Below are 17,320 nucleotides of genomic sequence, written 5' to 3'. Positions count from 1 at the left end.
TAGAAAGCACTTTGACTCGAGTACAGCTGAAAGGCTGTTGATTATTTGACGGCATCGCAGGAGTACATTTTTAACTTTTTTAACTACACAAAGCTGTGGATTATTTTCCTGTTAAGATTTAACATTCCAACATGTGATCATTTCAATTTTAATATGTTGCATTATTTCAACCCAATCACATAAAAAAAACGGTTATAAGTCTCTATTCCTTGACTTGCTCTAACATGTATGTTACACACATCATCACACCTGTATAAAGTCAAGACTTTGAAGAAGACCCGGTCAATCCTGGCAGATCACAGTCCTCCTTTGTCCGAGGAGTTTAAGTTGTAGGACAAAGAGACAAAGGTCTTCATTTGTCCCTGCTGCCATCGGCTTTTTGAAACGACTAATGGTGTTGCTTTTTCACCTGTTTCTATCTATTGCATTTATTGTCCATTGGAACTTCACTTCTCAGTGTCCTTCTTATGTTGTATTGGCTGTATGTATGTTTTTACTGCTGACTGCAAGACAAACGTCCCTCTCACAGGGATAACAAAGACAACGTTGAACCTTCATCATAATACATCATAATACCTAAAACATAGAGTCTTGTGCAGGAAGATTGTCTTGAGTGAGCTTGGCCATATTTTTCAAAAAAGATCCACTCAGAAGGCAAAGGCCATCCTGGGAGACCCTCAGCACCCTCCGCATGCAGAGTTTAGACTCTTGCCAACAGGGAGGAGGTTCACTTATATCAGGAGGGACAAATCAAACTGATATCTGAGGTTCTTTGTCCCATCAGCAGTTGGGTTTTAAAATAAACTGTATGCATGTTGTCTTTGTGTCTCTTATCTCCCTCACGTCCATCATGATCATATCAATGGGAGTTATGTTTTATATGTATGTATTTAAGTTTTTCTGCTGTTTTTCTGACGTGTATTGCCCGGATGGACCTCTGTTGCAAACCAAATTGCCCCTCTGGGATTCCAATCCAAAATGGTGTAATGTAGTCTTCTCCATGATTAGTACTTCTTCTCACTCAGATCCCTTATTAAATTTAGTTCATCATTAAAAAGAGATGAAAGTAATAGAAAAGAAGTAGTATCTGCAAAATGAACTTAAAGCATCAACATTACTCAGCAGAAAAAGGGGCATAAAAAGTCATTAGTTTGTTTCTATAATGACACATTCATTTTGCTTTTGTAGCGGCTCCAGGGTGAGCAGGTTTGCGTTACTTTATGTTGTCCAGTGGTTCCCAACTTTGGGGTCTTGTCCCTCCAAACAGCCACGGGATGGATCTGAGGGGTCGTGAGATGATTGATGAAGAGAGGAAAGAAGAAGAAAAAAACACATTTTTACACAGCTGGAAAGTGTTACAGTAAAATCAAGTACTTTTCTAAATGGAAATGTGAGTTACATATAGGCCTATACCCTACACAAGAATGTATATTTAACATTACTTTATACCCTTTTCCCCCACATAATTTAAATTGGTGGAAAAATCTATCTATCTATCTATATATCTTTACACCTCTCAGATTGTCTTGAGGGGGTAACAGAGCAGAACTGAGTGTGAGCTCGTGTTATTTCAGGGCAGATAGACATGCGCACAGCTGATGAAGAGGCACATCTGCACTGACGTCACCCTCTACGAAAAAGCTGCCAATTTGAAGCTGTCCGGACGGGGACAGACCCGGTCTTTCTCTCTCTCTCTCTCTCTCTCCCCCTCTCTCTCTCTCTCTCTCTCTCTCTCTCTCTGTGTGCAGTGTAGTGAGGAGGAGCAGCTCCAGGCCAACTTTAGCTGCTGTTTGCATGCACTTTTCTTAAAAAAGCAGAGCTGTGGCGGCTTCCTGAGGGGGCAGAACACCTCCTGCAACCTCAACTAACTTTTTAAGCCCCTCTGAGCCACAACACAAAGTCTAGATTATAAAGACGACAGATAGGCTGAAAATAGACCCTTCTGCTGGAACAAATCCAGCACTTTGAGAAGCTGAATAACTGTCTTTTTTTTTTTTTTTTCTCTGAGTGTGTGTGTGTGTGACAGTGTCTGAGTCTGAGTCTGAGCTCCTGCTCCGGTGTCTGGTCTGGAAGAGGAGACTCACATTGCAGTTTTTTTTAGGAGGATGGCAGAGTCCAGAAGGAGATGAAAAGAGGAGAGGAGCAGCAGAGGTTTGTGTGCGGAACTTCAGAGCTGCAGAAGCCTTTTGTCCTGAGCTCTGCCTGCACAGTTGGGCCGGATCTGACAATGAAGATGAGCGTGGTAACTATCTGTTTACTCTGAATGTAGGACGATATCTCTCCCAGGTAGTTTGATCGGCGCACATTCCGTGCTTGTGAGCGTTTCAATTCTCCCCAGACTTTGTCCACAAAGCAGCAATTAGCCAGTTTAGTTGCTCATTTTTTGGCACAGCGAGTGTACGCGGAGTGTTTGGAGGGGGGGCGGGGGGGGGGGAGGCATTTTGCGTGGAAAAGTTTGCTACTTTCTTTTGGAAACATTTACGCACCGGATTGCAGCGTTAACAGCCCTGCAAAGTAACTTTGAACTCATTGACAGCTTGAAGCGTTGAGCAAAAACAGCACAAAAACGCATCGCGGTGATGTCAGAGTGCTTTTATTTCTGATTTGTAGGTCGCCCTGTGAGGCTTGTGTTTAAAGGTACCGGTGTAATAATGCATGCGGGCCGGCTGCCAACTGTCTGGGTCAGAGTGGCCAAGTAAGTAGCGCTCTGTCTGCCTGCCTGTGTGCCGGAGAGCAGGAGTACAAACTAAAGGAATATGCACAAGGAAAATAGAAAACTTCTAAAAAGTTGTCGCGCCGGTTTGGAGCCCGGTCACAGCAGCCGTCTATCACCTGAATCCACTGACGTTTGTTTATATTCCGTCTTGTTTGCACATGCAGCCGTGAAAGCGCGTCAGTGAGTAAAAAAAAAAAACACGAAGTGCACGAATGATATCATGTTTAATGCATCCATAAAAAAATCGGGTTATAACGCCTCAGTTACGCTGTGCAGCCTCGTGTTGGTGAGATACTCAAGTGTCACTCAAGTGGTTGAATATCAGATGAATAAATCAGTTATTTGGCACGTTACAGATGTGGATGAAATCGGTGTTTTTAGAGGCAATGCAGCAGCTTCAAGTTGATGATGTGTTCAATGGGAGCCATAAAAAAATAATAATTTTAAAGATATTGAACTGTATGTTGGATTATTATTCATCTGGTATAGATAATGTCTTCAACTCTTTATTAATCCATTGAAGCTGCCAGATTTACCGATTTTTTTTAAAATCAGCAGCCGTCATTGAGATCCGGTTAATGCTGCAAGTCACTTTAAAGCAAAATATCCCCCAAGAAATTCTGATTTCACTTTCAGAAACGTGATGATTTGCTTGCATGTTGTTGGTTCATCATTGGGCATTGAGCATATTGGGTTGTTTTTTGTTGCACAGTTGGTCAAATAAAATAAGAATTGTGAGAAGCTCATGTTTGGAGCTTTAAAATTGTAATGAGCATTTTTCTTCACCTGTTTGACAGTCATCCAAAAAAAAGAATGATTCCTCATGAAACTTCCACTTTTGAGGTCATAGTCATTCTTTTACCCAGTAAAAATCTTTAACAATGTCCTCAGTAATATGAGAAAAATCTGCTAGTTGACGGGTCACTTAACTGATTATTGAGCATTGGATTTGTACCGGTTGTTTGGGGGGGAAGCTATATGTTAAATATAACATTATATTCACATTTCTTTTTGTATTAATTATGTTTTTTCTCCATTAGGATGTAGTTTATTGCTTATATGGCTTATAAATTGTTGAAAAACTGAGAAAACGCTTAGCAGAGCAAACTTTCTTATTCCATCTTACAGTCAGAAATCCAGAGAAATGTGATGTAATGTAATCAGCATCCTTTTCTTGTGTAGCTGGAAACATCAGCTTTTTGATATTTAGGCCTATTAACACAATATGATCATCAATTATCTAACCAATGCTATGTTACAAGTTTTTTTCTCTTGTTTAAGAAAAGATCCTTGACCCTTCATCTTTGCAGTAGATGACACTTTGGTTCGTACCAGGAGATAAAAGAGGCGTCTATCCTCTGATTGATCTTTCTCTCTCTCTCTCACAGGAATGCAGATGGATCGGTCAAGGCAAGCTTCCAATGTAGCGCTTCCTGTTTGGAGTTACACCTGAGAGCGACCGTGTCTGATGGATTACGTTGTTTTCTCCGAGCTGCTAACGTGAATCCAGAGGCCAGTGAGATGTGGAAGCACTCGCCCTCAGGAGAGCTCTGAGAACCTGGATGAGCCTTTCGAGCAACGCCCCGAACTTTCAAGTGAAGGAGACGAACCGTGGACTTGTTATGGTGTGGCGTCGGACCCGTCGCGTGCTTTTAGCCCGTTTGTAGCACCCCTCTACCCCTCACCCCATGTCACAGCTTCCCCTGAATAATGGAAATTTTGTGGAAGACGCTGTGGAGTTGGACACTGAGCCTGGTGATGATGGCTGCTTCTGAATTTCAAAGCGTCAACAGACTTTCACACAACTCTCAGGGTATGACCGGAGGATAGAAAGATCCTCCTTTTTTCACCAACAGTATGAACATACCAACCAACCAATCAAATCAATCAGTGTTGGCCAGGCAGATGGCTCTTCACCAATGTGTCCGGTTCTGCTCGAGGTTTCTGCCTGTCAAAGGAAGTTTACTTCCTACTATTGTGAAGTGTTTGTTTAAGATTAGGATTCATGTTTTTGTGTCCATGTGTGTGAACGTACAAAGAGTAAAGCTTACACCCCCCCCCCCCCCCTCCCCCAACAAAAGTTATCTCAGGACACTTTCCAAGAAGAACCAGCCTAGGCTGTGCTTTTAAGAAAGCACTTTGCAAATGTTGCAAGAAGAGTCCTAAGAAGAGATTTAGGATTACCAAAAAACTTTTGCCCTTTTCATGTGTTTATTTAGAGGACAGCACAATGAAAAGAGTCAGAAATAAGTGCAATGTGGGGGGTGACATATGGTAAATGGCGGAGGCTGGGGCCACCAGTTCAAGAGATAAAGCCATGAGTGGGTGAGCGGGTGTCCTATAGGCAGAAACCCTGTGCAGAACCAGACTACACAGGAGCTATATGACAAATGTTATTTTTTTACTGCTAACAAAACAATTCTAACTGTTGATAATAATCGTAGCTTTACCTCATCGTCTCCTCTTCTCTCTCCTGTAAAAGAGGAGTCCCTGTCCTACCTGCAGCACTACCAGCTGGCTGTCCCGGTGCGGGTGGACGAGAACGGAGAGTTCCTGAGCCACACCGTGAAGCACCACCGGCCTGGCCGACGGAGACGGGGCGCGGTGGACCCCATGATGGGACAGCCGCCGGCGTTGGACCCGGACCCCCCGGAGTCCCGCCTCTTCTACAGACTGTCGGCCTACGGAAGGCACTTTCACTTAAACCTGACACTCAACCCCCACTTGGTGTCGAAACATTTCACAGTGGAGTACTGGGGCAAAGAAGGGCTGGAGTGGCGTCACAATGTGGTGGAAAACTGTCACTATGTGGGATTCTTGCAAAATCAGCACAGCACGAGCAGAGTGGCGCTAAGCAACTGCAAAGGCCTGGTGAGTATGGAGGGGGGAAGTTTTGTAATCATTTAGATTTTCAGACTTATACCAATATTAAAGAGGGAAATTCACTGATCATCTTTAATTAAACCAATTTGGGGACTGGAATGAAAAAATACATTTTTTTTTAAGTTGCATTAACTCTGCTAAGGTAGGCAGGAGGCATCTTCCTAAAACAACAACTTCATGAGACATTCAACATTTTAACACAATGTCAATCAATTCTAGTCTCTGTTTGATCAAACGCTGTGTGATATAGTCGATCACCTCTCCCCCTCTGTTACAAGCCAAGGCCAGAGAAACTTCGAACAGATGGCCCAAGAGATCCACAAATGAAAATGTTCCCATGTCATAACTAAAGCCAGACTAATCCTTTTTAAAGCAATACAGATGCCAACATCAAGGTCAAGGTAAACTTTATTATCCCGGGGGGGGCAATTTGCTTTGCAGCCAGAAGTGAATCTGAAATACACACAATTAACAATAAATTACACACACCAAGAGGGAGGGGGTTACATTATGCGTTTGAGGAGAACAATGGTACCAGGGACAAATTGAACCAGGGGACAAAAGAATTTGTTAAAAAAGTAGTTAGTTTGACACTAAAACAGGATTAGAAACAAACAGATCACACACACTGACACGCACTGCTGCTGCTAGTCGCCATTACCAGCGCCACATAGCGGGGAAATTAGAGGATTTCAGCCTGCATCGCAACATTTTGTTGCATTTTGTTTTCAGGAACATGCTCAGATGTTTCATTGTGGTGTCTAAGCAATCGCAGATAGATTTGAATAAGTAAGAGTTACGAGAACGACGACGACAAGTAGCAGCTGATGTTGTAAATTTAGGACCGTCTGTTGCTCCGGACGGGCTGAAATCAGGCCCGAGTCCCCGGTTCTGTGTTTCCCGCATTACTAGAATGATGCAGAGATTTTTTGCACTGATATGAACGTGCTTTTTGTAACAAAATTCATTGATGACTATGAAACATTATACATTGTCGACTAAGTGTAATGGACCGATGTTTGCGGTGCTGCAGTGCCGATAGTTTCCTAAGAGAACGGCATGATGATGACACGTTGTTTAAGACACTCCAAGCATTGATTTCTTTGTTATTTGTTTAAAAAAAAGTCTCACAGAAGCGCATATCAGAAGACATCCATAAACGGAGACATATGGCCTAAGACAGGCCTGTATCGGCTCGACGTAATTGGCCCGACTGATATATCGGTCAGGCTCTATTATGATTCTGAGTGGCGAGTTCACGCTCTCTAAACTGCCCTTTGAGCCACAAAGAATTCACACAGCTCACCTCAAACAAACCCCGACACTAATGTCAGATAACTAATATATGCCGAGCTGGTGGTGCTCTCATGTCAGCCAACCTTTCAGTTGCAGCGCCAAAGGATTAAACCAATTGTAGTGTGCTTAACAGAGTCTTGGCTCCGTTCCACTTGGCAACGCTGCGTCTGCAGGCAGCTTGAGCGAGGTGATGCTCAAGGAGAGAAACCACATCATCTAGGTGATTTGCTCAAGATAAGCTTTTACTTTCCATTTGTGCGTTGAATATCACCTTTTTATCCGCATGTTTTCAACGCCTTGTTAGCCCGGGATCAAATTTCCTTAAGCGGATCCTTTTTTGTGATTTGTAAAAAAAAAAAAATATCTGTCGAAATCGTGGACGGAGCCCCATGTGCTTTGTTTCAAAACAAACTGAACAGCACTAACAAGGCATCTAATTATCCTGTCCAATCATTTAGACCTCAGGCTTCTTGTGCACAGACTTGTGTGACTGTCCAGCTTCTCTTTGCTAATCAAGACATTTTGGAAGAGGTTTTAATATCCCTCCTCTGTTCAGAATAACTCTAAAGAAGGGGAAAAAAACAAGCCCTGCTTCTTGTTGGCAAATGTAATCATGTGGAGAAAACATTTAGCCAAATGTGTTGGCAAAGGCCTACACGGAGTATCATAAATTGAATTAGTGTTTGCCCTTTTTTTTTTTCTTACAGCACCAAAAATGGGCAAAAAAACAGTGTCTGTGCTTTAATGCAATCAGCTGTCTGGACGGTTTGAGACCTTGACATCACACACTGTTAAAATATTGAATATTTTTAATCGTTTCCATTGTAAGTTTTCACAGAGCCAAGCCAGTGCTTTTGACAAACTCAATTTGACTGAATTGATGCTCTGTAGGGGGGCGTTGAAGAGCGGGAGGACGTTGTGTCTTTAAAAAAACATTTGGGGTTCTTGAATTTAACCGCAGACAACATGATCACATTAGGGAGAGGAAATCAACTCCATAGTACTCCAAGAGACACAAAAGAATATATAATTTCTAATGGCCAGCAGCAGGTGACTTAACTGATTGCAAAAAGTAAATGAATTGTGTAAAAGTATATTCTTTTCAGTGAATTTGTAAGCTAAGAAAACCCCTCACGATAAGGTTATTCTCTCAATCGCTATCTTCTTCAAACAGCATAGTTTGTCGGCCAATCGTCCCATTTAGAGTAAAGTAGACAAGAGCATTGGCTTCCCTTTGAATGACAAGTTGCTATCACCAGCAGAAGGTAGACGTGTAGAAATGCGCGTCTACCTTCTTGTCCAAATGTGGTAGCTCTTGTCTCCAGAACCAAGATGGCGTCAGCAAGAAATCCACACTCAAGACTTGAAATCCATGGGTGATGTCACAGTGGCTATACGTGCACTTTCTTACACAGTGCATGTTTAGTCTTACAACATTATTACAGAGTCACAGAAGAAGTGGTGCTCCTGTTGAAGACACTTTAAGAGATTTCTCCGATGGTCATTTACGTCCTTTTTTATATATTCTTGATTTTTTTTCCAGCACATACACTCAGTGCAACACTTGCACAGATAGTTAGCATCCCGATCGCAAGACACCCTTTCCTTCAGTCTTTTTGTTCCTCTGTATCTATGAAGAGCAGGACGAGCCTTACATTTTTAAGTTGAAACACACAAACTGGTCTTTGCGTCAATGTGTGCGAGCTTAGAGTGAGCTTAGACTTTGTAAAGCATCTCTGTAACTTTCTCTGCTTTTTTATTTCCTCGAGCACACCGGTACAAGCAAACTGTTTGAAAAAAGGAGAATCGCTCCTGATGGAAAGAAAATGTAACGATTAGTCAGGGAAACATAACAGTGCTCGTTGGTTTCTCCTGCATCTTAGTTGTTTAGAATTCATTTCATTGCAGTACTTGTTTGTGTTTCTAACTTGTTTTTCTTTTCTTTCATTCATTGTCTCCCCCCCCCCCCCCCCAAAAAAAAAACAAGCATGGTGTTATAACAACAGAGGATGAGCAGTATTTGATAGAGCCATTAAAGAACATATCCTCCACCACCTCCAGTGAATGGAACCTGGAAGAAGCACAGCAGCATGTTATTTATAAAATGTCTTCCATTCCCTCTCCGCAAGAGCCTAGCCAGGAGTTCAGCTGTGGCATTTCAGGTTGGTGAACCTCCATCTGGGTTGGACTCTGTGTGGGTGGGACTGACGTAAAGGAATAACTATACATAGCAGGTTAGAGGAAGTGCTGGTTTGGTTCTAGGCCCAGGTTCTGGTAGGCATGACCGGGCCTCTTGTGCGCCTGGACACCTTTCAACCTGCAAGAAAAAGTCCTCTCTCTGGCTTTCATAAAAAGGCCTTTCAGTGCATAAAGAGCTTTTTGGCTCAGGCTTTTATAGAAGCACAAATCCTATTTATAGAACCAACAATCATGTTCAGAATTTAGAATTCAAACAACTGCACCAAACGTCTGCATATAGATGTGACGAATTGGAAAAAAGGACCAGGTGGATATTTAGGTATTTGGGCCAAGGTCTTATAAGAAACAGCAAAGGCTGTCATCGCCAGGAAGCTCGCAAGCCCTAACATGTACCATCTTATAGCTTTTTCCCAGAGCATCTGGGTCATAAAGCAACGGCTTTAAGCTGCAAGGTTCAAAGGGCCAGATTCTTTATGCATGTGCATCTACTGCACAAAACTGGCTCTCTTTCAAACAGATCAACATTTTGACTGTTTCATAATTCACTCTTAACCTGCCCGTGCCTTCCCTTTTGTTCGCAGACCTCATAAAAAGCAGTGCACCTTGCCAGTCCAGCACACCCCCTCCTGTCCACTCGTCCCCTGCACCCAGAAACATCAGCGAGCAGTCAAACAGCACCCACAGGCAGAGGCGCTCGGTTAGCAGCGAGCGCTTCGTGGAGACGCTTGTGGTCGCAGATAAAATGATGGTCGGTTACCACGGACGGAAAGACATTGAGCACTACATCTTGTCTGTAATGAATATTGTAAGTTTGATCCTACTTTTTGGTCGTTTATTAGTCCTCCGCTTCAACATTTTTATCTCACAGGGTTTGCTGGTTTAGTTTAAGTGGCTTGTTGCTTAACGGTCTAAGAGAAGATGTTGTGATATGTGGACACAATTTGTCTGACTTTGTGTCTTTTCTTCTTTTCTGGAGGTCAGGTTGCCAAACTTTACCGTGATGCCAGTCTAGGAAATGTTGTGAACATTATTGTGACCCGCTTGATTGTTCTCACTGAAGATCAGGTAAAAAAACCCTTCTTTTTCTACTACAAAAACGTACTCTATTTTCCATCTATTTACACTTAATTTGACCTATCCATGCAGTTTCATCCCAGCTCTGACTACCCTGAGCCCTTTTTTATAGTATCTGCACCCTCACCTGCTGTCAGTGTATAACCGATATGCTTGGCGTGAGTGCACTGCAGTATTTTATGTGATTACCTTACTTGAAGGAGAGAGAGAGAGAGAGAGAGAGAAGAGAGACTCTTCACCATATGGCCACCACTTCAGATGAAAGATATGCTCAGGCATCTTCCCTCAGGGAGCCTCAATTGAGGATTTCTACATGCACGGTACATGTGTATGTATGCGTGATGGGAGAAACAGAGTGCCTAGCTAGCATCTGTTTTTTTTCTTCCAAAGGGCTCATAGCGGCTCTTCACTTAGCATCAGGTCCAAAAAAACAAGTTTTCATGTTAAGTGGAGCCGCACTTTGATCCAATGGGAAGGCCATTCATCAGCCCTTGTTTTGGATACACTGAATGTAAAATAAAGTTACAAAAGCACAACATTTTAATGGCGAAAGTGAGTCACTGATGGGCTGTTGAGTTGTTCAATGTTGTTTTGTAGTTAATCATCGGGCAAGCTGGAATCAGCACTGCATCACCGGCTGGCAATGCGATGCTTTACAAAGGTTGCATCCATGACAGTAGATGCATTTTACAGACTCCGCAACGAAACACTCCAAACTTCTTTTTCACGTCTCCTGCTTTTAAAAAATAAAATGCAAAAAGCTTGTTTTACTCCTTTCTTTGACTCATCTCACTCCTCCTGCCATAAATGGGTTTACCTTTTGCTACCACGGCATCCTCTCTTAAATCAAAAACAAACGTTTCCCTTTTCCAGCGACTTGTCCTTTAATCTCAGAAAAGCCTCCTCCAAAAATAATTCATCTAGATAATCTTCCCACTTTGGCAGCTCACTTGTTAGCGCTGTCAACACATGACATTCAGTTCAATGTCACGGTTATTCTGCAACTTAAGACAGTGCTAGAAAGTTAAGAGCAAACAGGAAGAGAGAGGAGTAAAGCATGGAACAACGGTACCTGGATGTCATAGATCCAGAATTGGGCTTACTTTACTGTATGGTATATGTCTAACCACTTGGCCAGGTCTTCTTGTATAAAGTGTTTTGATAACTCAAGTTTAGAAATGTACTGTACTGTTCGGTTTAAACATTTTTTTAAGCATATTCCTTATGAAGTTTATCTTTAAGTTTTATAAAATGTGTAAGAGTGCTGAATTGTGTATGATAGGATAGGAAAGGATATTACACGATGCGATACCATACCATACCATATGATAAGATTCACTGTGCTGCATGTGTGTTGTGTGTATTTTGCAGCCTAACCTGGAGATTAACCATCATGCTGACAAGTCTCTGGACAGTTTCTGCAAATGGCAGAAGTCCATCCTGTCTCATCACAGCGATGGAAACAGCATTCCTGAAAACGGGATGGCTCACCATGACAACGCTGTCCTAATCACCCGGTAAGTGTGACTAACATCTACAGGTATAGACCACAAGGGGTTGCAGGTTTATTTTTCAGTGCTGTTGGAGTTAAAAAAAAAAAAAAAAAGCCGTGCAGACAGAAGTTCAGCATCAGGCTGTGTCGGTGTGCTTGTTTGCTCAAAGAGTTGGCCAGTAGCTTAAGTACTAAAGCTTTTTGAATGTCCAGTTCTTTGCACAAGGTCTACCTGTTACTCTTAAAGCTGATGGGAAAAAAGACCTCAGTTCTGACAAGAAAAACATGCTGCGTCGGACGTACTGTACCTGTCACACTGCAATTTATGTCAGGGGTGTTACCATAAAACAGCAAAACTCTGTCATTACCGAGAATAGGCTTTATTGTTGCCAGAAATGCTTTGGCCACACAAACAGCAGCTTAAGTCTATATTTTCTACTACTGGGTTTTCTCTTGAAAGCGGATGGTGTTTAGTGATTGAGATGGGCTGAAGCCAAACTTTTCGACTCTCTGGCTCTGCATAGAACAATTTTTATACCATCAGTGTGCTCATGCTTGTTGTCTGTCGATTGATATTTTCCAGCTCCTTTGGATGCTGTTTTTATTGTTAGTTACAGCTACAACAACCACCAATACCAAGGGATGCTTAGTCTGTTTGAATCGGTCATTGAGTTTATCTCTGTGCATGTCATTTTTGGTGTTTTTTTCGAGGGCTGATGATACATTTAATAACCAACACTTCACAGGAACCTGTTGTAGAAATAGTCCATCTTGGGGCTCACAGGAAGCAGAAATTATTCATGCAGTTTGTCACTTATTCGTCGGTAGAGATCAGCGTTCGTGTCCTGCAGAGATGCATCAGCGTGACATGAACAAACATTTAATTGAAGTGATTCTCTATTTCCACCGTCGTTCAAGAGACCTTCTTTGTCTGTCTGTGACTCGGCGAGCGGTGTATTTCAGGCCGTCTTGTTTTGAATGTGGCCTGTCACGTTCCAAAAAAGACACCGAGGGAAATTAGGAAAATAAATCCAAACAAACAGACGTTCCTAAACAAGGTCAAAATTGTACCTCTCCGGTTTGGAGCTCTCTTCTGGTGAGGAGGGAGAGAGAGAGAGAGAGAGAGAGAGGGAGTGAAGGGGGGGGGGATGAGAAAGTGGAGGGTGAGGGAAGGAGAATGAAATTTAATTTGCTGTGCCCTTGGTTTTAATAGATTAAAAGCTCCAGGAACGATTGGATCATTTATTTGAAATGTATGATGTGTTTCTTAAAGCACATGAGGCTCAGAGTGCCCCGGCCCTTTGTTCTATTGGATTACCTGTAGCCTGCAGTATGTGAGTTACGGGGGTTACCGGTAGGGACACAGCATGAGCTTAGCCTTTCTCTGTACTCACATTCATGTCTGAGCACTGTGTGTTAGCTTGGTCACATTCTGCAACATGCTTGTTCTTTACATTGAGGAAAGAAAAAGGTGTTTTCCAGTTCAGAAACCTTCATGACTTCTTTCACCACACCACAGCCACCTGCCTCTAATAAGGTAAAGGTGTGAGGCCAGGTGTTTTCTAACAGGATGATGCCGTACTGCTGTCAAGTTGCAGCTATGGAAAAGATGACAAAACTTTTTAATTTTACAACCTCCTGATTTATCAGTAACTGAAATGTGTTAAGTGAAAAATCAGAGGGACATTGGACCATATTCAAAAACATATTCAATAACACATTAGTTAGAAAACAGCTAACGTTAGCATTAAGCGACCTGCTAGCTAGTTGTGTTACAGAATACAGAAGGAAAGGTGAACACTCCTAACCAATGGTAATAGCCTAATATATATAAAATAATGTGACTAACATATACCTAATAAAAACTACTATATAAGTAGCTAGCCAGAAAAACTGTTGGCTGACAGTAATGTTACTGAATTGCCTTGTTGCTGAAATGCTAAACTTGCCTTGTCTTCAACCAAATGTTAGCAAACAAACACCTGCAAGCTAACACTAGGATTTGATGACATGAAGTTGTAAATGTCTTGCTAAGGTAAATGCTAGCCAGTCAACAGAAATGTAAGCAAGCTAACGATGACTTCGGTCAGTAAGTGGTTGAGTGCAAATGCTAGCTGTTTTCAAGAGTATTAAACGTTATTTTACCCCTGAAAAGAAAAGGCAGGTTATCACGCTGGATTCTTACATCGCATTTAAAGTTGCTTGTCAATGAAGAAGTGTTGAAATGAGAAGAATTTGTCAAAAAAATACAAGTTTAGGCTATTTGTTTTGCAAAGTTAGAGCGTCATTTGAATGTTAGCATCCAGCTATTTCGGGCTGTAAGAACTGCTTGATAATGTTTACAATATGAGTATGAACATTTAATTTTAGATATAATGTCACAAAACAAATTGTAATGTTAGCAATTAGCCTAATTGTTGACGGTTGACTGCAGAAGCTATATGATTATCTTAGCTAGCGTGGTTAACAAGTATGTCGCCATATAGGCTAATGTGAAATATTGTTCTTTTTTTTTAACCATACCTTTTGTTTTTACTCAAATCAGACATTTGAAAAGTGGTTTCCTTGAGAATATGGGGAATTATATGCTCTTGTTATGCTAAAGGTTGAAATTTGATCTCAGTAAACGATGCGATAAAACAATTGGAGCCATTGGAATAAACTACCATGCATAAAGAAAGGTTAATTTAATTGTGTTTTCTCCCCTTTAGGTACGACATCTGCACCTACAAGAACAAACCCTGCGGTACCTTAGGTGAGTAAAAGCAGAGCGAGATGTAGGCCACATGTTTTCTTGCCAAGATGGTAATCTTAGCTGATGTTGACTATACTGTTATTTACTTTTAAGAGTTTATTCTTCTCTCTTTCCCCCCCCTGGAGAGATTCGGGTTCGGCCTTCAGCGTGTCCTCAGACAAACCTTATTTAGCAACCTTCACAAGTGTCCTTTAGAGAAACACCAGACGGCTCCTGTGAGACATAATGAGAAGGATGTTTTCACTTGTGTTATTACTTTAGCTCCTCAGTCGACTCCCCCTTTAGTTAGTGGAGGCCACGAGCCGTGAACTTGGACGGGACAGCAGTGGTCACCTACCGGTTTATAAACCTGCCCCGTGTGTCGCTCTACTCAGTTTGTCTGAGGTGTTTACACTCCCTCAGGGGTTTGACAGAGAAAGGGAAAGAGGTACGAGTTGGTGGGAAGCCGAGAGAGGGGGGGGGGGGGGGGGGGGGGGGGGGAGAGACAAGAGGAGAAGATGGGGACGAAGAAGGAAAGGAAAATGGAAGGGGAAAAGGACAATTACAGGGAGTGTTAGAGTATGCAGGAGAGAGATAGACTGGGTGATAGGGACAGCAAGCAGTGGCAGAGACCTCGTCCCTCCTCCCCCTCGACACACCCAAAGCCTCCTACCCACCCAGTCCTCCTCTCCCCATCTTATCTGTGTCAAGGCCCCGCAGGCACCACAGTATATCTTGGAGGTAATATTGTGACTTCAGGGGTGGTTTGACAGATTGACCGCATTCGTCACATTCCCCGGTCGCTTTAATTGCCCTGGCATCTGCTTGGCTTCCTCATTGTCTCAACCCTCTTTCTCCTCCTCCCCCCTCCTCTACTCCTCTCCTCCCTCTCCTCTTCGGGGATCATGCTCCCGGGTCAGATCGCTGCCCTTTAGGGTCGCCTAGTAATCACGGGGCTGGAGATAATACACAGTCCAGCCCGGTGTTAAGAAAACATCTTGCACACACACTTTACTCTCTCTGACACACACACACACACACACACACACACACACACACACACACACACACACACACATTCTTAAACTAATCGTAGAGTAGCCACCCTCCTTCCTTTCCCTCCCTCTCCTCCTTCTTTCTTCACCTTCAGGCTCCCTCTTTCCCTGCAGTCATGGCTTTGGTGGCCTCCTGATTTGCGAGTCTATTCTTGTTTAGCCTCTTAGTAAAGAGGATACAAAAGCCGTGCGGCCACTTAGCACGGAGTTCCTGCAAGAAAATGTGAAGCAGCACTGACCACCAAAAGACAATGATTACCACAGGTTACTTAACCTACACGTGCAAATGCAGGTGTTGTTAAATCTCAAGGCATGTTCAACTTTTAACCCAGAGAGAATTCATTTCTTGTGATCAGTGTAAAGGGTCAGTCCTCCTAAATGAAGGACTCATCACTTACACCTCGTTGTATTCTGACATACAGACCGTTTCTTTTACATTTTTGTGATGAACCTTGACCTCATCCTTTGTAGAAATAAGATAGAAAATTGTTTTCACTTCAAATATAAAATAAAAATGAAAAAGACATTAATGAAGATGCCCAAAATTGAGAAAATAATCAGGGTACATCAACAGTTAGGTCAAATGAAAACATTAAAGAAACAATTTCTATCACATCGTTGCTTGTTTAAAACTTGACCGCCATCTGTTGTCGTGTATTAATGTTGCATTTTTTTCTTCTGCAATAGTTCAGTAGCATACAACTGAAGAATTAGCAACATGAATTATTACTCATAACGCGCCTCACTCTTTATAAAACCAATATAACAACGGTGCATGAATGAGCCAGTTTAGTTTTTCTTTAAATTGTATTCAGCTGAATTTTATTAAAATGTATTTACTTGATACTTGAAATACAGAAGCCCTAAGCAGACATTCATCCATACTTTAGGAAAAAAATTGTATTGTTTTCTCCAGATTTCTACTTATTTATGGCGACTTATGCCGGTTGATCTCAAGATAACGAGTACGTTTCTCATGATCTCAAGAAAATGATGTAAAACTCGTGTTGCTATCCTGAGATAACTAAATGAAAAAGTCAAAAATGAAGAAAAAAAGAACCCAAAATGTACGTGTAATCGCGGGAAAACAGATTAAATAAAATGTATGGACATTAGGACCTTAGGGCTTTAGTAACTAGCATATCAGAGGATACTGTTAAAATATTATGTATGTGCTGTTTTAAGTGATATGAGCAACACAAAACAAACCCGATTCACTTTAATGTAACTGGAGAAGGTAAGGATGTCGATTCATAAATGAAAACTGCATGGTCGCATTCAACAAGAAAAAAAGGGAGGGACGTAATGTAAAGATTCTTTATTGCACCTCTTCTTTTCCTCAGCCTAACCACATTTAAAGTCTTTCACTAATTTGTATGGGACACATTCAACGTGCTTTCTCCCACACACACACACACACACACACACACACACACACACACACACACACACACACCTGCTTTGTGCTGTCATACGATCCGCTCTGCAGTCACCTGTAGATGTAATCTGTGAAGAATTGCCTCCTGTCTCCCTATCTGACCTGTCAGCCTTTAGGAAAAACGGACCTGCGACACCTGGATTGTGGAGAGGTTTTTTAACTTTAAACTCCCTCCTCTCCCTTTTCACTCGTTCTCCTGGGCTGGAGTTCTGAAATGAGGAAAACATCTATATTCTCTGACAGGTTTCTGCCGGGGTACCACGTTGGTGAAGGGGGTTCTTATATTCCCCTCCTTGGCTCGCGTTGTAGGCGATCCCTTGTTACATGAATTGAAATGTATAAATCTAACCATGTCTAGACATTTTCCAGCCGACTCTGTAGTGTGCGAGGAATAAATTAAAAAAAGGATGTCTAGCCGCGGATGCTGGACTTA

At 42.1% G+C, this 17,320-nt stretch overlaps 1 protein-coding gene across 1 annotated transcript in view; it reads left to right on the top strand.

The window, feature by feature from the left end:
* The first annotated feature begins 1,736 nt into the window (after positions 1 to 1,736).
* Positions 1,737 to 17,320, top strand: part of adamts6 (ADAM metallopeptidase with thrombospondin type 1 motif, 6) — a 67,001-nt gene continuing 51,417 nt past the window's right edge. The window contains exons 1-8 of the mRNA XM_061061578.1: positions 1,737 to 2,242; positions 4,105 to 4,529; positions 5,199 to 5,587; positions 8,883 to 9,057; positions 9,676 to 9,899; positions 10,076 to 10,159; positions 11,540 to 11,685; positions 14,372 to 14,415. Of these exons, the coding sequence (XP_060917561.1) occupies positions 4,427 to 4,529; positions 5,199 to 5,587; positions 8,883 to 9,057; positions 9,676 to 9,899; positions 10,076 to 10,159; positions 11,540 to 11,685; positions 14,372 to 14,415 (1,165 nt within the window). The 5' untranslated portion in view covers positions 1,737 to 2,242; positions 4,105 to 4,426. The remainder of the gene's footprint in view (positions 2,243 to 4,104; positions 4,530 to 5,198; positions 5,588 to 8,882; positions 9,058 to 9,675; positions 9,900 to 10,075; positions 10,160 to 11,539; positions 11,686 to 14,371; positions 14,416 to 17,320) is intronic.

This window comes from Labrus mixtus, chromosome 17 (assembly GCF_963584025.1).
Source record: "Labrus mixtus chromosome 17, fLabMix1.1, whole genome shotgun sequence".
Taxonomy (NCBI): domain Eukaryota; kingdom Metazoa; phylum Chordata; class Actinopteri; order Labriformes; family Labridae; genus Labrus; species Labrus mixtus.
The sequence above is the reverse complement of the archived record's forward strand: the minus strand, read 5'-3'. Positions and strand labels throughout refer to the sequence as shown.